Source organism: Phoca vitulina, unplaced genomic scaffold, assembly GCF_004348235.1.
Source record: "Phoca vitulina isolate PV1807 unplaced genomic scaffold, GSC_HSeal_1.0 scaffold31, whole genome shotgun sequence".
Classification (NCBI taxonomy): Eukaryota; Metazoa; Chordata; class Mammalia; order Carnivora; family Phocidae; genus Phoca; species Phoca vitulina.
This window is the reverse complement of record NW_022589734.1, coordinates 8772362-8794908: the sequence shown is the minus strand read 5'-3', so window position 1 is coordinate 8794908 and position 22547 is coordinate 8772362. Positions and strand designations below refer to the sequence as shown.

The 22547-nt window shown below is 38.6% G+C and overlaps 1 protein-coding gene across 1 annotated transcript; it reads left to right on the top strand.

Moving 5' to 3' along the window:
- Window positions 1–620: 620 nt before the first annotated feature.
- EEF1E1 (eukaryotic translation elongation factor 1 epsilon 1) lies at window positions 621–22148 on the top strand. The gene is made up of 4 exons (XM_032424746.1): window positions 621–737; window positions 5741–5941; window positions 11987–12082; window positions 21528–22148. Exons 1-4 carry the CDS (start codon window positions 651–653, stop codon window positions 21666–21668), a joined length of 525 nt encoding a protein of 174 aa, XP_032280637.1. The 5' UTR covers window positions 621–650; the 3' UTR covers window positions 21669–22148.
- Window positions 22149–22547: the final 399 nt, after the last annotated feature.

Below are 22547 nucleotides of genomic sequence, written 5' to 3'. Positions count from 1 at the left end.
AAAAAAAAAAGACTATTAATGGCTGATTTTCTTGGGGCACAGGAATTGCTTGATGGTATCTAACATACACAGTGCTCTACAAATAATCTTTAAATTTTAATGTTACTGCTACTATTGAGCTGTAGATTGAATGAAGAAAAATTTGTTTTTCCAATACAATTAAAATCCCCATGAATAACACCGTTAGAAATTCCTAATAGATTGTGAACTCTTTGCTATTCAATTTGATTGTTCAAATTCGCAAATTCCCAAGCCAAGCTAAGGTAAATCTCGATTCCAATTATGCATAAAAAATCTCTTAGCATGCCAAATCAGCTAACCAGTTAACTCTGGCAGCCAGGACAACAGCCTGCTGTCTAGAAGTTGGCTGACTCCGTCTACTGCAACACCAAAGCCCGTTATGCCAATAAGCCCTCAGGAGCTCCAAGAACTCACAGAGCTGTCTGCCACCACCTCTCCACCTGTCTTACACCCACCTTTCCGCCCCGCCCCTTACCTTGGCCTCGCCTCCTGCGCTCAGGCGCGTTTTCCCCGCCCCCTGCGTTCAGCCAATAGCTGGTGACGTTTGTGGGAGCGGGCCTTCCCTCCCAGCCAATGCAGGAGATCCTTGCTGTCCTAGTCCCTCCCCTACCAGGAGCTCCTGCCGGAAGATGGCGGCGGTCGCAGAGCTGACGCTGCTGGAGAAATCCCTGGGGCTGAGTAAAGGGAACAAATACAGCGCTCAGGGCGAGCGCCAGGTGAGAAGTGGGGCTGCGTGGAGGGGAAGAGGTGGACAGGAGCGGGCCCTGCTGAGCCCGGGTAAGATGGGCTAGCCGGCAGAGGCGGAGGATGCGGCTATTCTCCTCCCCCACGTGTCTGCGCCGCAGGGCGGGCTGCCTGGCGTCTCTCGGTCTCCTGCGGCCCTGGCTGCTGGAGGGTGGAGGGCAATCTGCCCCGTTCGGGCTTGCCCTGACCCTTTCTCCTGGGAAATTGTCATCCTGTTCTGGGAAAGCGAGGAGAGCTCTCAAAGAGCCCTTAGACCAATCTGGAGGCCCCGTATTTGCGTACAGTGACAGCACTTACTTTAACACTACCTTTCATTCAGCGTCACGCAGCTACTCCAGAGAACTAACGGGGTGCCAAGTAGCACTGTGCTGGGACTGGGGAATGCAGCAGTGGTTGAGAAGGACACCCTCCTTCCTCCCTAGGAAGCTTGGTTTTAACAAGGTGGGCAAATATTGTTGCTATTTTAATTACAATAAGTGAAAAGTGCTATATTGAAGCCGAGATGGCTGAGAGAGCACATAAGTGGTCTTGGTCCAATCTGGAAGATTCAAGGAAGGTTTTTCTGAGTTGTTCAAGTTCAGTGTATGACGTGAAGAGAATGAAGGGGAAGATTAATACAGTATACAATTGGTAAGATATAAGGACTCCGATTTCTCAGGGCGGTGAAGAACGTTTGTGTTTCGTAAATATCGTTGACGTCGATGGGGAATGCATTAGGAAAGGAGAATAATTGTAGGGAGACTACTTTGGATAGATAACATTTTTTTTGCCTCCTTGAGATTTTTTCCATGTGACGTTTATTTTTTGTTCTTACTTTTCTGTTTTTTGTTTGGTTTATGTTAAAAGCAGTCCTAGTGTAGTTCTTACACTTAAGTTCAGCTGAAGCATAGAAAGGTCTTGGGGCTTGTCCAAGATGAGCCCACTGACTGGAGACAAAGCCTCCTACTTTTGCTTTTTCCTCTGGCCACATGCTAATTCCTTCCCTTCACCCACTGCTTCCTCGTTTGGTTTCTGTTTTTTTACAGAACATTGCCAAGACATGAGTCTTGCCTTCAGGAAGCTTACCTAGTATAAGAAACAGTCATTGACAATTAATTTAAGGCAAGACAGAATATATGCTAAACGGAGGAGACATTGTTTTTTTTGTTGTTGTTTTTTTTTTAAAGATTTTATTTATTTATTTGACAGAGAGAGAGATAGCGAGAGCAGGAACACAAGCAGGGGGAATGGGAGAGGGAGAAGCAGGCTTCTTGCAGAGCAGGGAGCCCGATGTGGGACTCGATCCCAGGACCCTGAGATCATGACCTGAGCCGAAGGCAGACGCTTAACGACTGAGCCACCCAGGCCCCCCGGAGGAGACATTGTTGAGGAATGTGGACGAGAAAGTTAATTTTGACTGTGAGAATGGATTTGTAAACTTCACAGAAAACCTGGTGTTTAAAGTGTGTAAGGCCAAAATTATGAAAGATTGGGAAGTTTGGGGCAAGAAGTAGACCAATATGAAAAGTGCTACAATGCAAAGTAAGCCCAAAATTATAGTTTGAGGGCAGTTGTGAGGGCTGTGGAGTTCATAGTGTGGTTTCTTACTTTAATTAAAACTTTTTTTTTTGGTCTTAGCAGAGGGCAGCTATTGAAAGTTTCTATTTATATGTTTGGGGAAAGGGATGGGAATAAATGAAAAAATTCGGTCTTTTTTTTTTTGGTGGGGCAGGGAGACAACTGATAGCAGTAAGCCAGCAATGATGTGAAAATATTGGGGTTCGGGAACAAATGGTCAAGAAAGAATTCTTGAAGCATCTTTGGTGCAAAAAGTGTGGTTTTATTAAAGCACAGGGACAGGACCTGGGGGCAGAAAGAGCTGCACTGGGGTTGTGAGGAATGACTGATTATATACTTTCAAGTTGGCAGAGGGTTAAGGATAGCGTAAGTCTCTAAGGAATTTGGAAGCAAGGTTTCCAGGACCTTGAGGGGCTAGCTATTGTTAGGAAAAGATCATTTATTACTGTCTAGTAAAACCTTAGTCATGAGACCCTTCAGACATATATCAGTGGGCCATATGCTTGGAGTATGAGTGCTAACATATATCTTGGGGGTAGAGATAAAGGAGGTTTCGAAAGGGATTTTTATACATTAAAGGAGACTTATAGGATCCTGGAGGTCAGGCTAATGTTAAGCTAAGGTTGCCTTTTGCCTTTAGCAAAGTATTAACATCGATGGAGGCAGTTGAGTTCCTAGAGGAATGTCACTCTGCCTGTCTTGAGGACTTGTCATTGGGCTGTAAGTTGTAAGGAAATTTAATTTTTTTTCTTTTGCCTTTGTTCTCCACATCAAGCAATAAGGCCTTCTCTGCAGCATTACCAATGATACAGTAGTCACCCGTCTGTGTACCTCCTCCCCATCCATAGTTTCGATATCTGCCGTTTCAGTTACCCATGGTTAGCCATATCCAGAAACAGATGATCCTCCTTCTGGCATAGTGTCAGAAGGTCAGCTGTAGCCTAGCACTATGTCACAACACCTACATCATTCACCTCACTTCATCTGATTATATGGGCATTTTGAAATCTTGCATCATCACAAGAAGAAGGGTGAGTACAGTAGAATAGGATATTTGGAGAGAGACCGACCACATTCACATAACTTTTATTACAGTATCTTGATATAATTGTTCTACTTTATTATTAGTTCTTGCTGTTAATCTCGGACTACTGTGCCTAATTTATAACTTCAACTTTATCATAGGTATTTATGTATAGGAAAAACGTAGTATATGTAGGGTTTGGTACTATCCGTGGTTTCAGACATCCACTGGAGGTATTGGAACATATTCCCCACAGATAAGGGGAGACTGTGTAATTGAAAACAATCCAGGGTCGCCTGGCTGGTTCAGTTGGTAGGGGATGCGACTCTTGATCTGTCGGGGTCATAAGCTCGAGCCCCATGTTGGGTATAGAGATTATTTAAGGAAATAAAAGAAAAAAATTGAAAACAATCCAGAGATCCAGCTTTCGGAGAATGGTTTGTTAAATTATGGTACATCGGCATATTATAATATTACTTATTAGCCATCGACGTTGATTACTTAGAAGACCATGCCATCCTAAAATGAATGTGGAAAAAGTATGTGTCCCACGATTGCAACTACATAAGATTTGTGTACTTTAGGTTGTATGAAGGAAAGAGAAGGGACTTTGAGGCAATCTTACTTTATCCAAACCCTGATTCTGCCATGACAAAGCGAGTGACCTTGGTTCTTTCTTTGTAAGATGATGATGAAATTACTGACCAACTTAGAAGATGTAATGAGAAGGTAACTGGGAAGTTTTTGACTTAGCAATGTAGGATTATGGATAATTTATTTTTACAAATAATTCTCTTTAGAATTAAATGTCATTTCCCCCCACACGCTCATTGATGGCAAGTTCTTTTTCTGTTTTTATTTTGTTTTGTTTTTTAAGTATAACATACCTTCAGAAAAGCAAATAAATCTCAGCGAGTTACCACAAAGTGAACACAGGTAGGTAACCACACAAGGAACCAACCAGCAAGGAATAAAACAGTAGAACCAGCACCCCCAGAGGGTTCCTTATTGTTTTCTTTCAGTGCATTTTTTAAAAGGATATTATTGGTGATCTTAGAGGTAGAGGCTTCATTTGAGTGTGAAGGCAAAAGTGAAAATTCAAGGAGCTAAGTGGTGAATGAGAAGTGGAAAACCAGAGAGTACCCTTCGTTACTTCCTTTGACTTGTAGGAAGTAATCTTTGAATCTGTATCTGTAAAATGTTAATCTGTCTGTATACTTCACAGAGTCCTGTTGACCTAGATGTGAGTATGAAAGTGTCCTGCGAAGTGTAAATCACTTTACAAGTACAAGATATTTAGTGACTGCAAAAAGCAGCTGTCTTCCCACGAAAATACTCTTCTTTTGTTTGTTTGGGTCATTTAGATTGTATATTATTTGTAATTGGTCAGTCTCCTCATCAGATGATACCTTCCATTTTCTTTTAAATTTCTCATAGTGCTTTGCTTGGTTGTGCATCAAGAACATTTAAATTAATTGTCAATTTCTTATAATCTGAACCTTGGTATTGCTGTTTTTTTTTTTTTTTTTTTAAGATTTTATTTATTTATTTGACAGAGAGAGCACAAGCAGGTAGAGCAGCAGAGGGAGAGTAAGAAGCAGGCTCCTTGGCTGAGCAGGGAACCCGATGTGGAGCTCCATCCCAGGACCCTGAGATCATGACCTGAGCTGAAGGCAGACGCTTAACAACTGAGCCACCCAGGCACCCCAGTATTGCTGTTCTAATAAGGGAAACAAAAACAGGATTATTTTTCAAATGATTACCTGAAGCCCAGACTATTATCAGTGGCCCCAGTTATATTTTGGAATGTTTTTTAAACATGAAATATTGGCCAACAGTGACTTCACTCTAAAAAATCGGTGGATATGCAATTCATGGCAACCAAGTCACTGTCACAGTCCATACCTAGTTAACGAGATGTAATTATATTAGATCACATATCACTAAAACCAACCCATATCTCATTTGGTGGTTCTAACTACATCAGCATTAAGTCAGTGTTACTGTAATTATATCCTTTTGTTGTTACAGAAGTCAGGTTTATTTAAGTATGTTCATCTTGCTAACATAGGGTATTGGTAAACTTGATCCAAACTAATGCAGTATTATTAGGATTTCCATTTTTTCTTCTAGTATATGCACAGTTATGAATTACGTAGAAACATTGACTTTTGCAATGTTACTACTGTGTCATTTCAAGCATCTGTTCTCAAATTGTACATAACATCTTAACTACTATTTTCCTGATATTCATTTGAATGTAATTTAGTATCTTAGAGTAGAATCCTAGGGCGTTTGACAAAACAGTGAGGGATTTAGCAACTCCTTAGAACTTAAGGTCATGTTGGTATTTGTTTTTTAAATTTTTCAGAAGAACTTTTTTTTCTTTTTAAGATTCCAGTTCTTCAAACAAACAATGGTCCAAGTCTAACAGGACTGACTACTATAGCAGCTCATCTTGTCAAGCAGGCCAACAAAGAATATTTGCTTGGGAGCACTGCAGAAGAAAAAGCAATCGTTCAGCAGTGGTTGGAATACAGAGTAACTCGAGTAGATGGAAACTCCAATAAAGACGATATCCGCACTCTGTTGAAGGTATTGTGACTTCTCTTTAGAGGCTAAAATGCATGAACTGTTAGTAGCAGGAAGCTCTCTCCTCTGAGATTCAGTAGCCAAAGCCATTGGCCTTCTTGTTTCCTTCTGCCTCAGGGTAATTTTTACCTGTTACTACCTGTGCTGGAAACGGACTCTGCCTGCACTCCCCCTTCAGATCTCAGCTCAGATGCCCCTTCACGAGAAATGTTCTTGACCACCTTTCCCTTAACACATGTGGGTCCTTGTTCTATATGCTTTTTCTTCCTAACACTCATCAGTCAACAATTATTTGTATGATTTTTTTTTTTTTTTAAACGGGATGTCTTAATACTTAGTTTCTGCACTCAGCAGTAAAGTACTTTCTCGAAGGCAAGAAGGGAATCAGAATCTTCGGGAGCTACTGAAAAAAACTGTTAGATTGATCTGAAAAAACTCACATTTTTTTCCTTGAGACTTATTGCTTTAAGATCTGTATTTTCTTTCCAAAGAAGCAAAATCAGAATAAAAGAATCTATCAGTATAAGGTATAAGCTGAATATGGCTCCAGAGTCACCAGCAGTAAAAAATATTCCAAATGATACTTTTTGTTATTTATTTACATAAAAATAAAGCAGATCAAAAAAAGTTTTTATAGTAGCTTAGAATTTAAAGGAACCTAGAGATCATCTAGGCAACCACGTATCACTGCAGGAATCCCTACTGTTTTCTAATTTTATTCCCAGTGTCATATAAATTGGTAGTATGAGTTGTGCAAGAAGGTCTCATAGAACTGAAAGCTTTTCAGTGATCATTCTGGGGAAATGGTTTAAACTGTATTTTTGATAGATATCATAAAGAGAACTGATAAAAAATAAATTTCAGGCTTTGTTCCTTTATAGGTCTATCCTGATCAACTATTAATGCTTAATATCCATACTGACCCCCCCCACTGGCCTCTGCCATGCTCAGCAGCCTTTCTAGAGGGAAGCAAGCATGTCTTTCCTCTACGTGAATGTGGGATTTCAGGCAAATAAAATATAAATATAACTATCTCTTACAATTTTCCAGAAGAAAGGATGGTAATAAAGTACTTCATTCTGGAAGATATGAACAGGATTTCACTGAATTGGGTTTATAAGTTCAAAGTTGTATTCAGAGATTGGGTATTAAGAACATAGAAGTAATTCCACCAAAATGTTGTATCTGGGATATGTAAATATTATTTGAAATTGCAATCAGGAGAATCTGGCGATATTACCATTTTTGAAGTGTACAAGGGAACAGGTGATTTGGTTGTCATCCTTGCTCTGCCAGTTTCCTTACCTGTACCTGTACCTGCACTGATGTGCCTGATGCAGTTCTAAGGGCCAGTGGTCCAGTGACCCAGTAGACACAGTCCCTGCCTGTACAGAGCTCAGACCAGTGGGGGAGACAAATGTATGTATAATGGACTGCAGTGTGATTTTTGGCCATATAAGCATAGATGAGAAAGTGTTGTTTTCTTTTTTTTTTTTTTTAATTTTTTATTGTTATGTTAATCCCCATACATTACATCATTAGTTTTAGATATAGTGTTCCATGATTCATTGTTTGTGCATAACACCCAGTGCTGCATGCAGAACGTGCCCTCCTCAATACCCACCACCAGGCTCACCCATCCTCCCACCCCCCTCCCCTCTAGAACCCTCAGTTTGTTTTTCAGAGTCCATCGTCTCTCATGGTTCTTCTCCCCCTCCGATTTCCCCCCCTTCATTCTTCCCCTCCTGCTACATTCTTCTTCTTCTTTTTTTCTTTCTTAACATATATTGCATTATTTGTTTCAGAGGTACAGATCTGAGATTCAACAGTCTTGCACAATTCACAGCGCCTACCAGAACACATACCCTCCCCAGTGTCCATCACCCAGTCACCCCATCCCTCCCACCCCACCCCCCACTCCAGCAACCCTCAGTTTGTTTCCTGAGATTAAGAATTCCTCATATCAGTGAGGTCATATGATACATGTCGAGAAAGTGTTGTTTTCTGTTTTGCTTTGCTTTTGCCTGTTTTTATCTTAAAGGCAGTAAATATTTATTATAAAAGTTTAGGAAATATAAGTAAGGAAAAAAAATTTCAAGCATTAGTAGTCCCACCAAGAGAGAAGTGCTAATAGCACTTATGTTTGGTCATCAAATATTTATTGAACTCCCTTCATGTTCTTTCCATGCTTTTCCTTTCCATATAGACATGTGTGTGTTTTGTTTTAAAAGTGGGCAGCTGTTGGCCACTGTGACTTGCGTTTTTGTTCACTGACAGGGTGTTGTGAATACCTTTCATGTCCACAGAATATTCATTTATACTATCTTTTTGATAACCTGTTAGTATTGCCTCATAGAGGTGTATCAGGATTTAAATCATTTTAAAAATTTCCTTGTATGCATTCTTTTTAATACTGCTATTTATCTTTTTATACTTATCTATTAATAAGTAATAAGTATTACTTATTTTTACTTCTTACTCTTTAAAGTTCCATTTCGGGCTAAAACCACTATTCTAAGTTTAAATGGCTCATAATGTAATACATAATTTCAAAATGGCAGGCATTACAAAACACTAACATTTGTTGAATCTAGATGGAGAATATATAACTGTTTATTATACTGCCTTTTCAATGTTATTAGAAAGTTTAATACTAATAGGGAAAAAAGCCTCAGAACTCTATAGGAGGAAATATTTGATAATAACTTTGGCCATGGGAAAGACTTGTTTAAAACAAAGGAAATGGACACTGAATATTAATTCTGTGAATATTCTGAATATGTGAAATTCTGTGATATGGCAGGGAAAATTTGAATTATATCACCAATCAGAAAAATATTAATTATAAAGACATTTTAAAGACGACAACCTTGAGTCTCTATAACAAAAACTTACACATGGATTCTATTTTAAGAATATATACACTGTACAAACCAGTGTTAAATTATTGTTTCAGGCCTTTTTAAAAAATGCTTCTTAAAATTAAATTGAATATATATTTTATTCTTAAACTTTATCCAAGGTGTTTCATTTGAAGACACTGGAGAGAAACCATCTCCATTCACAGATCACTCTAGAATTTAAGTGGTAGCTCCTTATATACCAGTCTATTTCACCCTCTGTACCCAAATTTTATTTTGATTTTCCTGCATTTGTCTCATTTTTGTCCATATTCCTTTATGCCCTCATCTGTAGTGCCCCAGCAGTTCCATGCTTACATAGCATTTTGAAAATTACTGTCTTTAGACGAAGACGTGGGCAGACTCAAAGACATTAAATTCAGTTCAGCAAATATTTACTACCTACAGAAATACCATGGGCCAGCATTTGGGATGTGATTTGAGAAAACAAAATGTTCTCTACAGTTTAAGGAATTTTTCTGGAATATATGCTGTTGACCACTGAGCAGTGTTCTAACACGAGTCCTTAGAGAAGCCTGTGAGAATATCTGATAATAATCCATGTAACTGATTTACAAACCTTTATCTAAAGGTTATATGAATCTTTTGTCTCATTTGATTTGAATGTAATGTAATAAATGCAGCATGAATTCCTGTGCTGTGAAATTACATGTTAATTTTGAGAGGAACTCAGAGTATTCATACGATCTTTCTTTTATCTACGTTTTTTTCTTTTCTCAGGGAGGTAGTTGATTCATTCATGCTGTTCTGTCAGACTTTACTTCTAATTTAGATTAGGATCTCTTAAGATTTTTATTTCATTTTTTAACATGTACTTTAATTCTTTTTTTTCCTTCAAAAGTGCTTACTCACCATTTAGGGAGCTCAGTGCTTACTAATATTTTGTTGTTGTTAAAGATTTTAAATGAACTCTTTTGTGTATATATTTAATTTAACATTGCCTTTTGAAAATTGATGATTGTGGTCTGGAGAACAAATGGCAAAGAACTTTCTGTGGGTTTAAATGGTGTTTGAAACTGGAGTTTTAGGGGTGGCTCTGTCGGTTAAGTGTCAGACTCTTGGTTTGGCTCAGGTCATGAATCATGAGTTGTTGAGATGGAGCCCTGCATGGGGCTGCGTGCTCAGCACGGTGTCTCCTTGAAGATTCTCTCCCTCTGCCCCTCCCCGCACACCCACGCGTGCATTCTCTCTCTCTCTCAAATAAATTAATAAATCTTAAAAAAAAAAAAAAATGGAGTCTCTGCAGGTATTGGAAAACTAGATCTCCAGTTATAAAAGAATGAAATTGAAGTTGGAATGTTACCTTACACAATATATACAAATTAACTCAAAATGGATTGAAGTCCTCATTGTAAAACCTAAAACTATAAAACTCTTAGAAGAAAACCTAGGGAAAAAAATATCATGTTACTTGATTTTGCAGGGATTTCTTGTATATGACAACAAAAACACAGGCAACAAAAGTAAAAATGGATAAATTGGACTACATCAAAATTTTAAACTTCTTTGCATCACTGGACACAGTCAACAGAGTGAAAAGGCAACCCATGGAATGGGAGAAAAATCCTTGCAAATCATGTAACTGATAAAGAGTTAATATCCAAAATATGTAAAGAACTCCTATAACTCAGCAACAAAAAAACTAAGAAGCCAGTTAAAAATGTAAAATGAGGGGCGCCTGGGTGGCTCAGTCGGTTGAGCGGCTGCCTTCGGCTCAGGTCGTGATCCCGGAGTCCTGGGATCGAGCCCCACGTCGGGCTCCCTGCTCAGTGGAGAGCCTGCTTCTCCCTCTCCCTCTGCCTGCCTCTCTGCCTACTTGTGCTCTCTCTCTCTCTCTGTGTCAAATAAATAAATAAAATCTTTAAAAAAAAAAAAAATGTAAAATGGTACAGTTGCCATGAAAAACAATATGCTGATTCCTCAAAAGATCAAAATAGAATTGCCGTATATCCAATAATTCCACTTATGGATGTATACCCAAAATAATTCAAAGTAGGCTTTAAAGAGATATGTGTACACCCACATCCATAGCAATATTATTGATAATAGTCGAGAGGGGCCCATTGGCGGATGACCAGAAAAACAGAATGTGGTATATATAAACAATGGAATATTATTTAGCCCCAAAAGGGAAGAAAATTCTGACTCATGTTAACAACATGGCTGAACCTTGAGGTTGTTATGCTAGGTATAAGCTAGTCACAAAAAGACAAATGCCCTATGCTTCCATTTACGTGTTGTGTCTAAAGTTGTCAGTTCATAGAAATGGAAAGAATGGTGGTTGCCAGGGTCCGGGTTGAGGGGGAAATGGGGTGTTGTTTAACAGGATAGAGTTTCAGTCTTGAAGTGTGAAAAAGTTCTGAAGACTGATTAAACAACAGTGTGAATATCCCTGATATTTACTGAATTACACACTTAAAAGTGGCTAAGATGGAAACATGATTGTATTACAATTAAAAATTTTTAAATATACATATATAAAAATACAGCAAACCAATAAATTATAATCCTCTTAAGAGAAATTATTGAAGAGCTTTTTATATTTTAATGGAAAAATTAAATCTAACATGAACATAATGATCTCCACCCCCCCCAAAAAAATTGGTGTCTTTCAAATGGTCATAGATGACATTCTGAATAGCATTTTTTAATGTTTTCTTATTTCTTTAAAATAAAATAAGACTAATAACATTTACCCTATTTTTAAAACGAGGTGATTAATATATGATCTGTTCTTTGAATGAATCTGAATCTATTAATGTCAGATTAAATTTATCAAATTAAAAGTCATTGTTTTGTTTTTTAATAGTCTTCTAAATGTTTGAAGTCCAATGATATGGTAGTTAACTTTATTATTACTGTTTTTTATTTTTTTTCAAAGATGTTATTTATTTGATAGAGTGCACACACCCGTGCGTGAGTTGGCGGAGGGACAGAGGAAGAGGGAGAATCCCAAGGAGACTCCGAGCTGAGCCTGAAGCCGATGTGGGGCTCAGTCTCACAACACTGAGATCATGACCGGAGCTGAAATCAAGAGCTGGATGCTTAACTGGCTGAGCCACCCCGGGACCCCAATTATGACTGTTTTTTAAATGAAATTTTTATTTTTTTTATTTTTATTTTTTAGGATCTTAATTCATATCTTGAAGATAAAGTCTACCTTACAGGATATAACTTTACCTTAGCAGATATCCTATTGTACTATGGACTTCATCGCTTTATAGTGAGTATTTGAATAGTTGTTAGCTTTTTTCTCTGTAATGTTCAGAATGATTTTTTTATTTGTCTTGAATTTAAATCAAATTTGCATTTTCACCTTCTCAAATGAAAATGAATTATTTTTATACAAGGTACCGTATGCACATATTCCTTCCACATTTCCATCAAATATAGTAGCTTCCTGTTCCTTGACCTCTTTGCTTCCTGTTGTTGTTTCTATTCTTGTTCGCACCTACTTCTCTTGCCACCCTTTGAGCTTGATCGTCATCATCACCTGGCCCCTGTCATCAGCATCCCACTCTCCTTCTAACATCTTAATTGCATACCCCATATTCTGTGAAACCGCTAATCCTTAGCTCGTAATCTCTAACTCACTAATCCCATCATTGTCTGAAGCAGTTGGATTCCTTCCCATTTCCAAACCTATTTACTTTTTCCCTATCCAACCTAGATCCCCTTTTGTGTAACTTCCGATACTCTTCTTAGTATCTGCAGCTTCTTTGCTCCACTGTACATTCACCACCTTTGTCTGTAAATCCCCACCTCTTGGTCAGTTCTCATAAATGCCTTCAATCCCATATCCAAGCTGAGCTCTGTTGGAGAAATCCCAAAGCTACAGATTGGTACCACTATAAATTTATACTATCCATTTTCAGCCAGGCTCTCCTACGGATCAGCTCTTTCATTCCTCCCAGGCATACTTCCAGACCTTTAGCACTTTCCTTAACCCCATCCTTTCCCTCCCCCTTTATCTTAGTCATTATCATGGAGTCATCCTCCCTCTCTCAGCTAGAAATTGGAGACTGTTCATTTGAATGCCTTCATCTTCCAGCCCACTGCATGCTTATCCTTAACCGTCTTGTCTCCTTTCACTGCCCTCTTACTTGAACTCACCCTCCTGCCCTGTTTCTGGATCTTGTCCCAAATTTTATATCCTTTCTTTCCCATATGTGCAATTTTCCCCTTTATCTGGTCAGTCTCTTTATTTTTTTTTAATTTATTTATAGAGAATTTACAAGAGAGAAGTGTGAGTTGGGGGAGGGGCAGAGGTGGAGGGAGAGAGAGCATCCTCAAGCAGACTCCCCGCTGAGTGTGGAGCCCAACTCGGGGCTCGATCCCAGGACCCTGACTGAGATCAACACCTGAAGTGAAATCAAGAGTCAGATGCCCAATCAACCAAGCCGAGCCACCCAGGTGCCCCCTGGTCAGTTTTTTTAAGTTGTATCCCATCTTAAATTTATTTACAGTTAAATGGCACTCACTATGTTCTCCATGCTTCATAAATGTTAACTCATTTAATCCTTAAAACAGCCCTGTAAGGTAGGTATTATTATTATCATCCACATTTTACAGATAAAGTAAGAGAGGCACAGAGAGGTCAGATATCTTCTTTGAGATCACCCAGCTTTTCCCCTGTGGAAAAAAATAACCCGTAGATTTTTCTGTATCCCGCGCCTCATGCATCCAATTAATCAGGTTCTTTTGTTTCCACCTCTTGGATGCCTCTCACATGTGTCTTCCTGTGATCCTGGGGTGACAATTGCCTTAGTTCCAGAATTCATTATCTTCTGTCAGGGCTATTGAAATGGCCTCCTGCCACCAGTTTCATCTCATACCGTCCATCTTCATGGCCACTGGAGCGATTTTTCTCACAAATGTGTCTTTCTTTCTCAAAATAAGTAGTTCCTCACTGCCTGGGCTGGGAGCCCCTTCTTCATGTTGACCCTGCCTCCCCTGCCAGCCTCATCATCCTTGTTCGCCCCACACTCCCCTGTCTCAGCCTTAGCATACTCCCTGGTCTCTCCTCCTGTGCTCCCTCTGCTCAAGGTCCTCGTACTGCTCTTCTCTTTGGCTCCCTGGGCCCAGCCCTTTTCTTCCTCCCAAACTGGTTCACATTTCAGCAAGTGTCACTCAGCTGCAGCACTGACCTCCTGGTGAAGCCCTCTCAGGCTCCTGAAGCATACTGAAGAGCCCTTTCCTCTATTCGCTCTGTGCCTCACAGCCTCCCTCAGCTTCAGTTTGTTTCACTTTCTACTGTAATTCTTCTTGGAAAATTTCTCTCTTTTAAATCGTAAACTGTTTGAGCCAGAGACTGCAGCAACTCATATTTGTAACACTACCGTCTGACGTAATTCCTCCCACATGCATATAGTCTGCACTCCCCTCCATAAACATTGAATAACATAACGGATTCCTCTAGATTTTTCAGTTTTATGTATATTTTCTCTTCGTACCTCATAACTCGGAAGGAGATGGTATTATCCTCCTATTATAGAGAAGGAAGCTAGGGCTTGGAACATCAAGCGCTTTGTGCAAAGACACAGCCTGGGTTTTGGAGGGGCCAAGACGAACTGCGTCTTCTGCTGCAAGCGTCGCAGTGTATGGGGACGCCCTTCATACACCGTCAAATAACATAATGTATGACCGAAAAAAAAAACCATAATGTATGACAGTTCTTCTTCATCCCCCCTCAAGCTCTAATTCCTCAGTGGATTTACTCGACTTATTAAGCATTGTTTCTTTTTTTTTTTTTTAAAGAGAATTTATATGTATTTTTTTTTTTTTTTTTTAAGATTTTATTTATTTATTTGACAGAGAGAGACACAGCGAGAGAGGGAACACAAGCAAGGGGGAGTGGGAGAGGGAGAAGCAGGCTTCCTGCGGAGCAGAGAGCCCGATATGGGACTCGATCCCAGGACCCCGGGACCATGACCTGAGCCGAAGGCAGATGCTTAACAACTGAGCCACCCAGGCGCCCAAGCATTGTTTCTCTAAAATCCCTAAAGGATTGTGCTGAGTTCTATAACATCATCACTGTAACCACCTAGTATGATCCTTCGCTCAGCCTACTAGTTTCTATTATTACAACTATACATACTGAGTTCATTATATGTGTCTATAATACTATCCTTGAGAGACATAAAAGAAATATAAAACCCTATTTTCAACTGTTGATCTCTTCGAAGAGATAAAACTGTTTCACATGAAAAGAATTGAATAAGGCAAAGTGCTAATTTCTGGTCAGAATATTATAGAAAAGTTAAAGAGGCAAGTAGAACAAAGTAAAATGTAGAATCATGAAATTGTCAGAAAAATATCTGCAGGATTCGGATGCCTTTGGCTATTTAAGGGAATTTGTGTTGTTTTAGAAAGCTTAGTGATAAGTTTGAATATAAATCTTGCATGTGAGTAGGATGACCATCTGTTTTCTCATCCAAAACACTTTTGACAGTGAAAGGAGGGCTATTAATAACTATTGGTACAACAGGAATAAATTAGGACAAATGCTCCTTGTATTTTGAAGAGATAAGACTCAATTTTAAGCAAAATAAGGGGATTGAGGAGGATCATGTCCTATTTCTCTTTGTACCCCTTCCAGCTCTTAGCACAATGCATCATACAACTAGATGCTTATTGAGATCAGCAATGCTTAGCAATCTCTTCCTCTTTGTATTTCCTATTTTAGGTTGTATATCTTTATAGTGTAATCTTTAGTTTTATGCTTCAATATGATTAACTCTAAAACCTTATTTGAATGTGAAGACAGTTTAAGTAGAGCTGAAATAATTTGATCTATTCCATTCTAGATTCAAAATATTTTAGTAACTTTTTGAATGTAGAATGGTGACGTGGCATGGTATACCTTATTTCAAAATACAAAAGCCTCTAGCTAAAGAGAGTTTGCTGTTATGGTATCTACCTATCTTTATCCCGGTGACAAATCTACAGTCTTTCAACTAGGAGGTGTCCATAACTTGACTTGAGAGCGAGTCCACTGTTAAGAGCATGGCTACTTTCTAGAGGAGCATAAGAACAATTTATATCTAACAACAACAGCACCCTTGTAGACATTTTTAAAACATTTAAATGTGGCATTACTTAATTTTAAAGCTTAATATTAGGAGAAATGTCATCTCTAATCCTATGTGTGATGCTGTGAGCAGGCTAATGAAGGCCTGTCTGGACCATCACTTGGCTAGTGAAGGCCTGTCTTCTTGTGGCATCGACTCTCATTAAGAAGGACAGCATTTCTCCCATGTAATAAAGTCTAACTCTTGCAAACCAAGTGTGTATTTACGTTTTTCTCTCTCCTTGCTTATGCAGGTCATGTGGTAGGGAAAGGAAATACTCAGAAGGAGGGAGCTTGTCTGGAATTTCTTGGCCAGCAGAGTGAACAAGGTCATAATTCTATAAAACGAAATAGTGATAGCACAAGCTGCATAGTTATTTAATTATGAATCCAGGTGTCCTGGAGGGTGTTGGGTTTTCAGGCAGGTTAGAAGTGTTCTGTTCAATGCAGCATGTTAAAACTCGGGTTACATTAACAATATTTAATGATATGTGCCCATTTATATTTCCTGTTTTGGAATGTATGTCCTCTTTACATGTAGTGACTAGGATATTATGATGAAGGATATTATGCTTATCTTTTTCAAAACAAAAGTGAGTAAAATGATATGTAAATCATTCAGCTCACCATCCCTTTGGGTTCGTGAAATGAGTCCATAACCAAAGCATCTCTCCCACCCTGGTCCATGTGCAGGCAAAGTACATCAGAGAAATAAACACCCTCTCAAGGAACTCCTCACCGACTCAAACCTCTACTGTGATAGAATTGCACAGTGGTGTTAAATGACATCATCCCTCTTGAGTTAGGTGTAAATATATCCAGATGAGAAAAAGGTGATTATTCAGTATTAAATTCAGGCAGAATCGATGTAAAGCTCAGATTGGCTACCTGCTCATATTCATCAGACAGTTTCTTGTGCTTCTTTGCTTTGGCAGTATATTTATTTTTGCCCTCATGCATTCCTTCATTTATTTGTTCCCATTATTAAATACTTAATATGTAATCAGCACAGGGTACAAAACAGCAGTCAGGGAACCTTCAAGTCATCAGATAATCCCACAGTATTTTGTTTCATTGTGAGCCCAATTTTAGTTGTGGCTAAGTTACTCTAATTTTAAGATCTGGTCTATCTTAATTCCTTTGAGGAATATTACGTTGTTCTTCCTTTGTGAAACTGCCAGTTAGCGTGGCTGTTTATTATCATACCAGTGATTCATTGCTTTCTTAAAGTGATTCACTCGTAGATAGCAGTCCCTGTGAACACACTGTTACTCAAGATTATTGAAATCCTTTGTAGCATTATGAGCTGCTTGACTATGAGATTGTTATCAACTAAAATACATTTGTTTTGAAGTTAGGAGCATCAGTGGAGGTATGTCGTTCTTTTGGAAAGAAAGGAAAAGTACAAGAAACAGCTAAAGTGCAGTCCAGCAGCACCAGCCATAAAGAATGTCCCGAAGGTAGCAAACCAGCCTCTCACCCCGATCTGGAATGGGTCACTTAAAGTGGTGCTCACATGTCTCCATGGGAAATTAGTAGCTAAGAATATTATCTCTTTGGCTTTGAAGGTTCAGACTAGGTATAGAGAGCCAATATAAATAAAAAGGGATGATTAGGTAGAAAGAGCCAAGAATCATGGCTGTAGACACAGTGGCATGTGGGCCAGTAAGAAACAGGAAGTGGTGACTGGAAAGTCACATTGTTTCTCCTGTTGTAAGAAAGGAAAAGAAACTAGCCGACTAGAGAGGGATGCTGGAAGACCAATGTTGTACGTGAAAGGGCCTAGGGGATCCCATCTAAAAAGTTCTAAAAAATTGTAAGGTTTTTTTGGGGGGGAGGGAGGGGTCTGTTTTGTGTTTATTTACAGTAAATTCAGAAATAAAATGCCTACCAAAAATACAGCAGAGCTAACAAATTGAGATCAGTCATAATTTTCTCAGATTCATGGGACAAGCTCCAAAATTTAAACTAAAAGGAGGGTCAGTGGTAACCAGCACCTTTTGGAAAGGTTCTTGTGTATTTCTGGCAAAATTTTCTGAGGGAAAATGAACAGATTTACATTCTCTGAAGTAGGTCATCTAGTTAAAAATTATTGGAATAAATTGGAAATATTAGAAGAAGCTTTAGAAGCTCTTGGAATAAAAATTATTTTGCAACAGGGCTCCTGGGTGGCTCAGTTAGTTAAGCATCCGACTCTTGCTTTCGGCTTAGGTCATGATCTTAGGGTCGTGGGAGCAAGCTCTGCATCCAGCTCCGTGCTCAGTGGGGAGTCTGCTGGAGAGTCTGTCTTTTTTCCTCTCCCCCCCACTCACTTGCTCTCTCTCTAAAATAAATAAACCTTAAAAAAATTTATTTTGTACCCCCCAAAAAAAACAAAAAATAAAAAATAAGTTCCTTTGTGCCTTGAGTCTATTCATAATCCTTACACTAGAGACTCAATGTGCAATTTTTAAGTTGGAGAATATCGATTTTGCTGTGTGTTGTGTCTTGTTTTGCCATTTTAAATAATAGGCCATAATAGTAGCAGCATTAACCAGCCTTCTGCAGTAGCAAAGACTCCTCTGAAATGTAAATAGTAAACAGACACTGCCCTTTGTGTTTCAGAGTCTGAGTGAACAACTTGCACATAGATCAAACAAGCATTAGTACTGTATTGTTTGGAAATGCTTTCTTCTCAGTGTGTTTTAATTCATTCAGAAAAATAACATTTCACCAAGTGGCTGAGTGGAGACTTTTCAATGGAAGAGTTGTGAAAAGTAAATTGTAGAAGGTGGTCAGATTTGAATCCTGTATTTCAGCAACTGACATGAAATCAAGTTGGAATAAAACTTGTTCGCTTTAGCTATCGGGAGAGGTTGCTGAAGTTGATTTCGAATGTATGTATGTATGTACATACGTATGTGTGTATGAATGAAGAAAACTCACCCCCGATTTCCTGTTAGATTTGTAGCTGTGTTTACTAGTGGTTGAGCTGGTGAAGTTCACATATGGGAAAGATTTAGAAAAAGAATGAAGTGTCAGCTCTTACAAAATGTGTTTTACCTTTTGAATAAACTGATACTCAGTTTATTCTGTAGTGGTTGTTTATTTGCCTCCTGTGTACAGACCAGATAGTTAGGAATAAGATAACTCTTCATATGTGAAGCCATGAATTCTCTTTTAATAAAAAGTAACTTTTATATTAAAAAAAGACATTCTTGGTCAGTTTTCTTGACTAATGTGTTAATTTCCTATATGCCATAGATTAACGATATTGTAGGTGAAATAGTTCCAGTAACGTATTTCTGATAACTAGATGCAACCTTACACCGCCTTAAACAAGTTGAGTATATTTTTATAATTTGTGTAGCAGCTTATAAGTAAGGACCTAAACCTGAAACTTAAATTTTTTTATGTAGCAGAAGCAGGAGACTTTCACTGCTAATAATTTTTTTTTTCACTGCTAATAATTTAAGTAAACTGAGCCTACAGAGTTGGACATCTGAGGCCACCAAAGACAATGTTAATACATTGTTGATAAAATAGTATCTTCATGTCTAAGGTAAAAAGGAAAGCAGGATGATTGTATAAATTTTTCTTTAGGGGCGCCTGGGTGGCTCAGATGGTTAAGCGTCTGCCTTCGGCTCAGGTCATGGTCCCAGGGTCCTGGGATCGAGCCCCGCGTCGGGCTCCTTGCTCAGCGGGAAGCCTGCTTCTCCCTCTCCTTCTACTGCTCCCCCTGCTTGTGCTCTCTCGCTCTCTCTGTCAAATAAATAAATGAAATCTTAAAAAAAAAAAAAAAAAAAATTTTCTTTATAAATTGCCTTATAGTAAATATGAAATGGGAATATGAGTTCAGTTAAACATTTATTGAGAAAATACTACATATCTACCTTTTAATTTTATTAATACTATTTTGTATTCTGCAATACATTTTGCATACTAGAGTGATTTGACCTTCAGTGTTGTTGACCCAATAACGTAGCAGAGTCTTTGCCTGTAGACACAAGTGTATGCTAAATTCTGAACAGCCACAGGACATCTGTCTCACTAGACATGCCTTCCAACAAGCAGACTGCTAATGGATGTGAACCACAGGAGGGTTTTTTTTTTCCCTTGTGTAAATATTCCAGTCAATTTTACAGAGACTTGTAATATCTGTTGAATAAATGTTGATTTAAGAAGAGGAAAAGGAGCTACCTACTCTACTCTTAAACATGGGTCGTAGCTGTTAGTTACTGCCCCGCTGGCTCTCTCTTTACCTGACAGCTCTTAATCATTCCAGTCCAAGATTTGTCTCAAAAAGTCTCTGAGTCACCTACTTTGGAATTGGAGCCCAGTGAAATGATCGGCACCAACTGTTTTTATTGTGTCTTTCTCTAACCAAATCTCTGGGCATTCTTGAGCTTGACAGGAAATTGTGTGGCCTGCTACCTCCACTGGAGAGAGAGTTCAGCTTTGTAGCAAACCGAATTGAGAAGGTCTGTTCATCTGAGGCATATTCCACTGGAAATAGCCCTTCCTTCTTGTATTAGGCAATAATCACTTGTAATTAAGTGGGTCATCATCTTCTTGAGTACAGTTTTTCCCCAGAGCTTAAGAGAAAGGAAGTAATATACATAGAGAGAAAGGAAGTATATATATATTCGAGTTTACATGGTATTCCCTTGTTAAGCATGTTAGGTCCTAATAAACCTTGCTTTTAGATTTGCTAAAAATATTGTAGAGAGAACCAGTGTCTTAGCCTTTTGGAAGCTCTTCTCTTCCTTTCTCCTATCTTCCTTTCCAAAAAGTAAAAAACAAACTCTTTCTGTTAGGAGTTAGATGGTCAGAGCCAGGGTCCCCAACAAGAAAGTATGGAGTCAGAACAGCTAAGATAAAACAGCACTAACACCCTGTTTTGCAGCTTAGGACCACACTGACATTCTGCTTTGCAGCCTTTGCAGAAATGACTTCTACAAAATGTCCTAAAATAAGACAGTTAACCACAAAAGCATTTGTCAATATCACAGGCAAGGGACAGGTAAGACCTAAGCCCCCAGATGTCAGCAAAAAAAAGACCATCAACACGTGGACATTAACCTAATAGACAGATATGTGACCAAAGCTCTGATTGGCACAACTCAGCACACCCTGATTGCTTAAGAAAGTTCCGCAAAAGAGCTCAATAAAAACCCCTAAACTTAGAAACTCTGAGGGCAACCCACTCGGGCCCGCCTCCCTCTCTGGGAACTTTATACTCTTGCTCAATAAACTTTGCTGCCCACCATTCTTCGTCTGGTCCACTCTTCACTCTTCGAAGCAGCGTGACCAAGAACCGGGGCACTAAGGGGACACAAATCCTGTAACATTTGGATCTCCAGATGCTGGGTTAATGTAATTTTTGCATTTGTTGAAAATTTGAGAGTTCCCTAAAAAGCATGTCTGGTGTTGAACTGAACATAAAAGCATCAAACAAATGGCTCTTCTAAGTGGCTGAAACTTTTTACTCATTATCTAAATGTATTGGCTTTTGAGAACTGGAGTTTTTCTCCCTGAGTTTTTTATCTTCTACACAAATGGTATTGATAATTGTTCTTATGCAATGTCTGTGTTGTGTGTGTTTTTAATCTCTATTTAGGTTGACCTGACAGTTCAAGAAAAGGAGAAATATCTTAATGTGTCTCGCTGGTTTTGTCACATTCAGCATTATCCAGGGATCAGGCAACATCTGTCCATTGTTGTCTTCATCAAGAACAGACTATATACTAATTCCCACTAGAAGCTATCCATGACATACAGAAGCATGATCACAAATATTTTAAATGGAAAGTATATTCTGGACCAGAGAAATAACATAAATGGATACACAGTCATTCTTTATTTGCTGAAGTTGGAATAAACTTATGTCTGAATGTTTATTTGTTCTTCAGTTGAAATTTTGCAGCTTTTATGTAAAAATTCAACTGTCAAAACTTGAGATCAAGTTATAAATTAACCTTTTTTTCATAGATGAAATTTATTTTAGTAAAACTTGCAAATCAGTGGCTTAATCTTAAGGGAAAAAAAATAGTCCTTTCAGTGGTGACATAACTTGGCTATTTATCGACCTCCGTCTCATATTTTACAATTCATTTCCCCCTTATGGATATTTACAGTAATTTGTTTAATAACTATAATAAATTGTGCCAAGTATACAGAAAGGGAAGACGGATTTGTTTTCACATATTTATGTGAGCCAGTAAATGTGGTTGAAAAAATATTTTTTGTTTGTTTCTTTCTTTCCTGTAGTCAGTATTCATTGAGGTGAAACTAACTACTGAACTGCCTTGGAGGGAGCTGGAATAAGATACATTCAGTGTAGCTAATGGTTCTTTTGTTGTGTTGGGCTTACTGGAATATGCAGTGGCTAAAAACAAGATGGGAAATTCCTGCTATTCCACTAACTTTAGACTTGACAACTACTAGATTTTTCTAAACTAAAAGCCAACTCAAGGCTGCTGCTGAAGCCCTCTAAAGAACAAGGACACGTGTTATTAACAAATCTATACATTTTATAACTTACTGGCTGAGTAAATAATTATTGAGAGCTAAAGAACTTTTATTTCCAAATAATAAGAAAAATAGAGCTTTTTAGGGGCACCTGGGTGGCCTAAGCATT

What these genes read in the sequence shown, in the direction of transcription:
- EEF1E1 (XM_032424746.1), top strand. Translation starts at nt 651, where the DNA reads ATGGCGGCGGTCGCAGAGCTGACGCTGCTGGAGAAATCCCTGGGGCTG. An exon ending in GCGCTCAGGGCGAGCGCCAG is followed by an intron (nt 738 to 5,740) that starts GTGAGAAGTGGG and finishes TTTCTTTTTAAG; the next exon opens with ATTCCAGTTCTTCAAACAAA. An exon ending in ATATCCGCACTCTGTTGAAG is followed by an intron (nt 5,942 to 11,986) that starts GTATTGTGACTT and finishes TTTATTTTTTAG; the next exon opens with GATCTTAATTCATATCTTGA.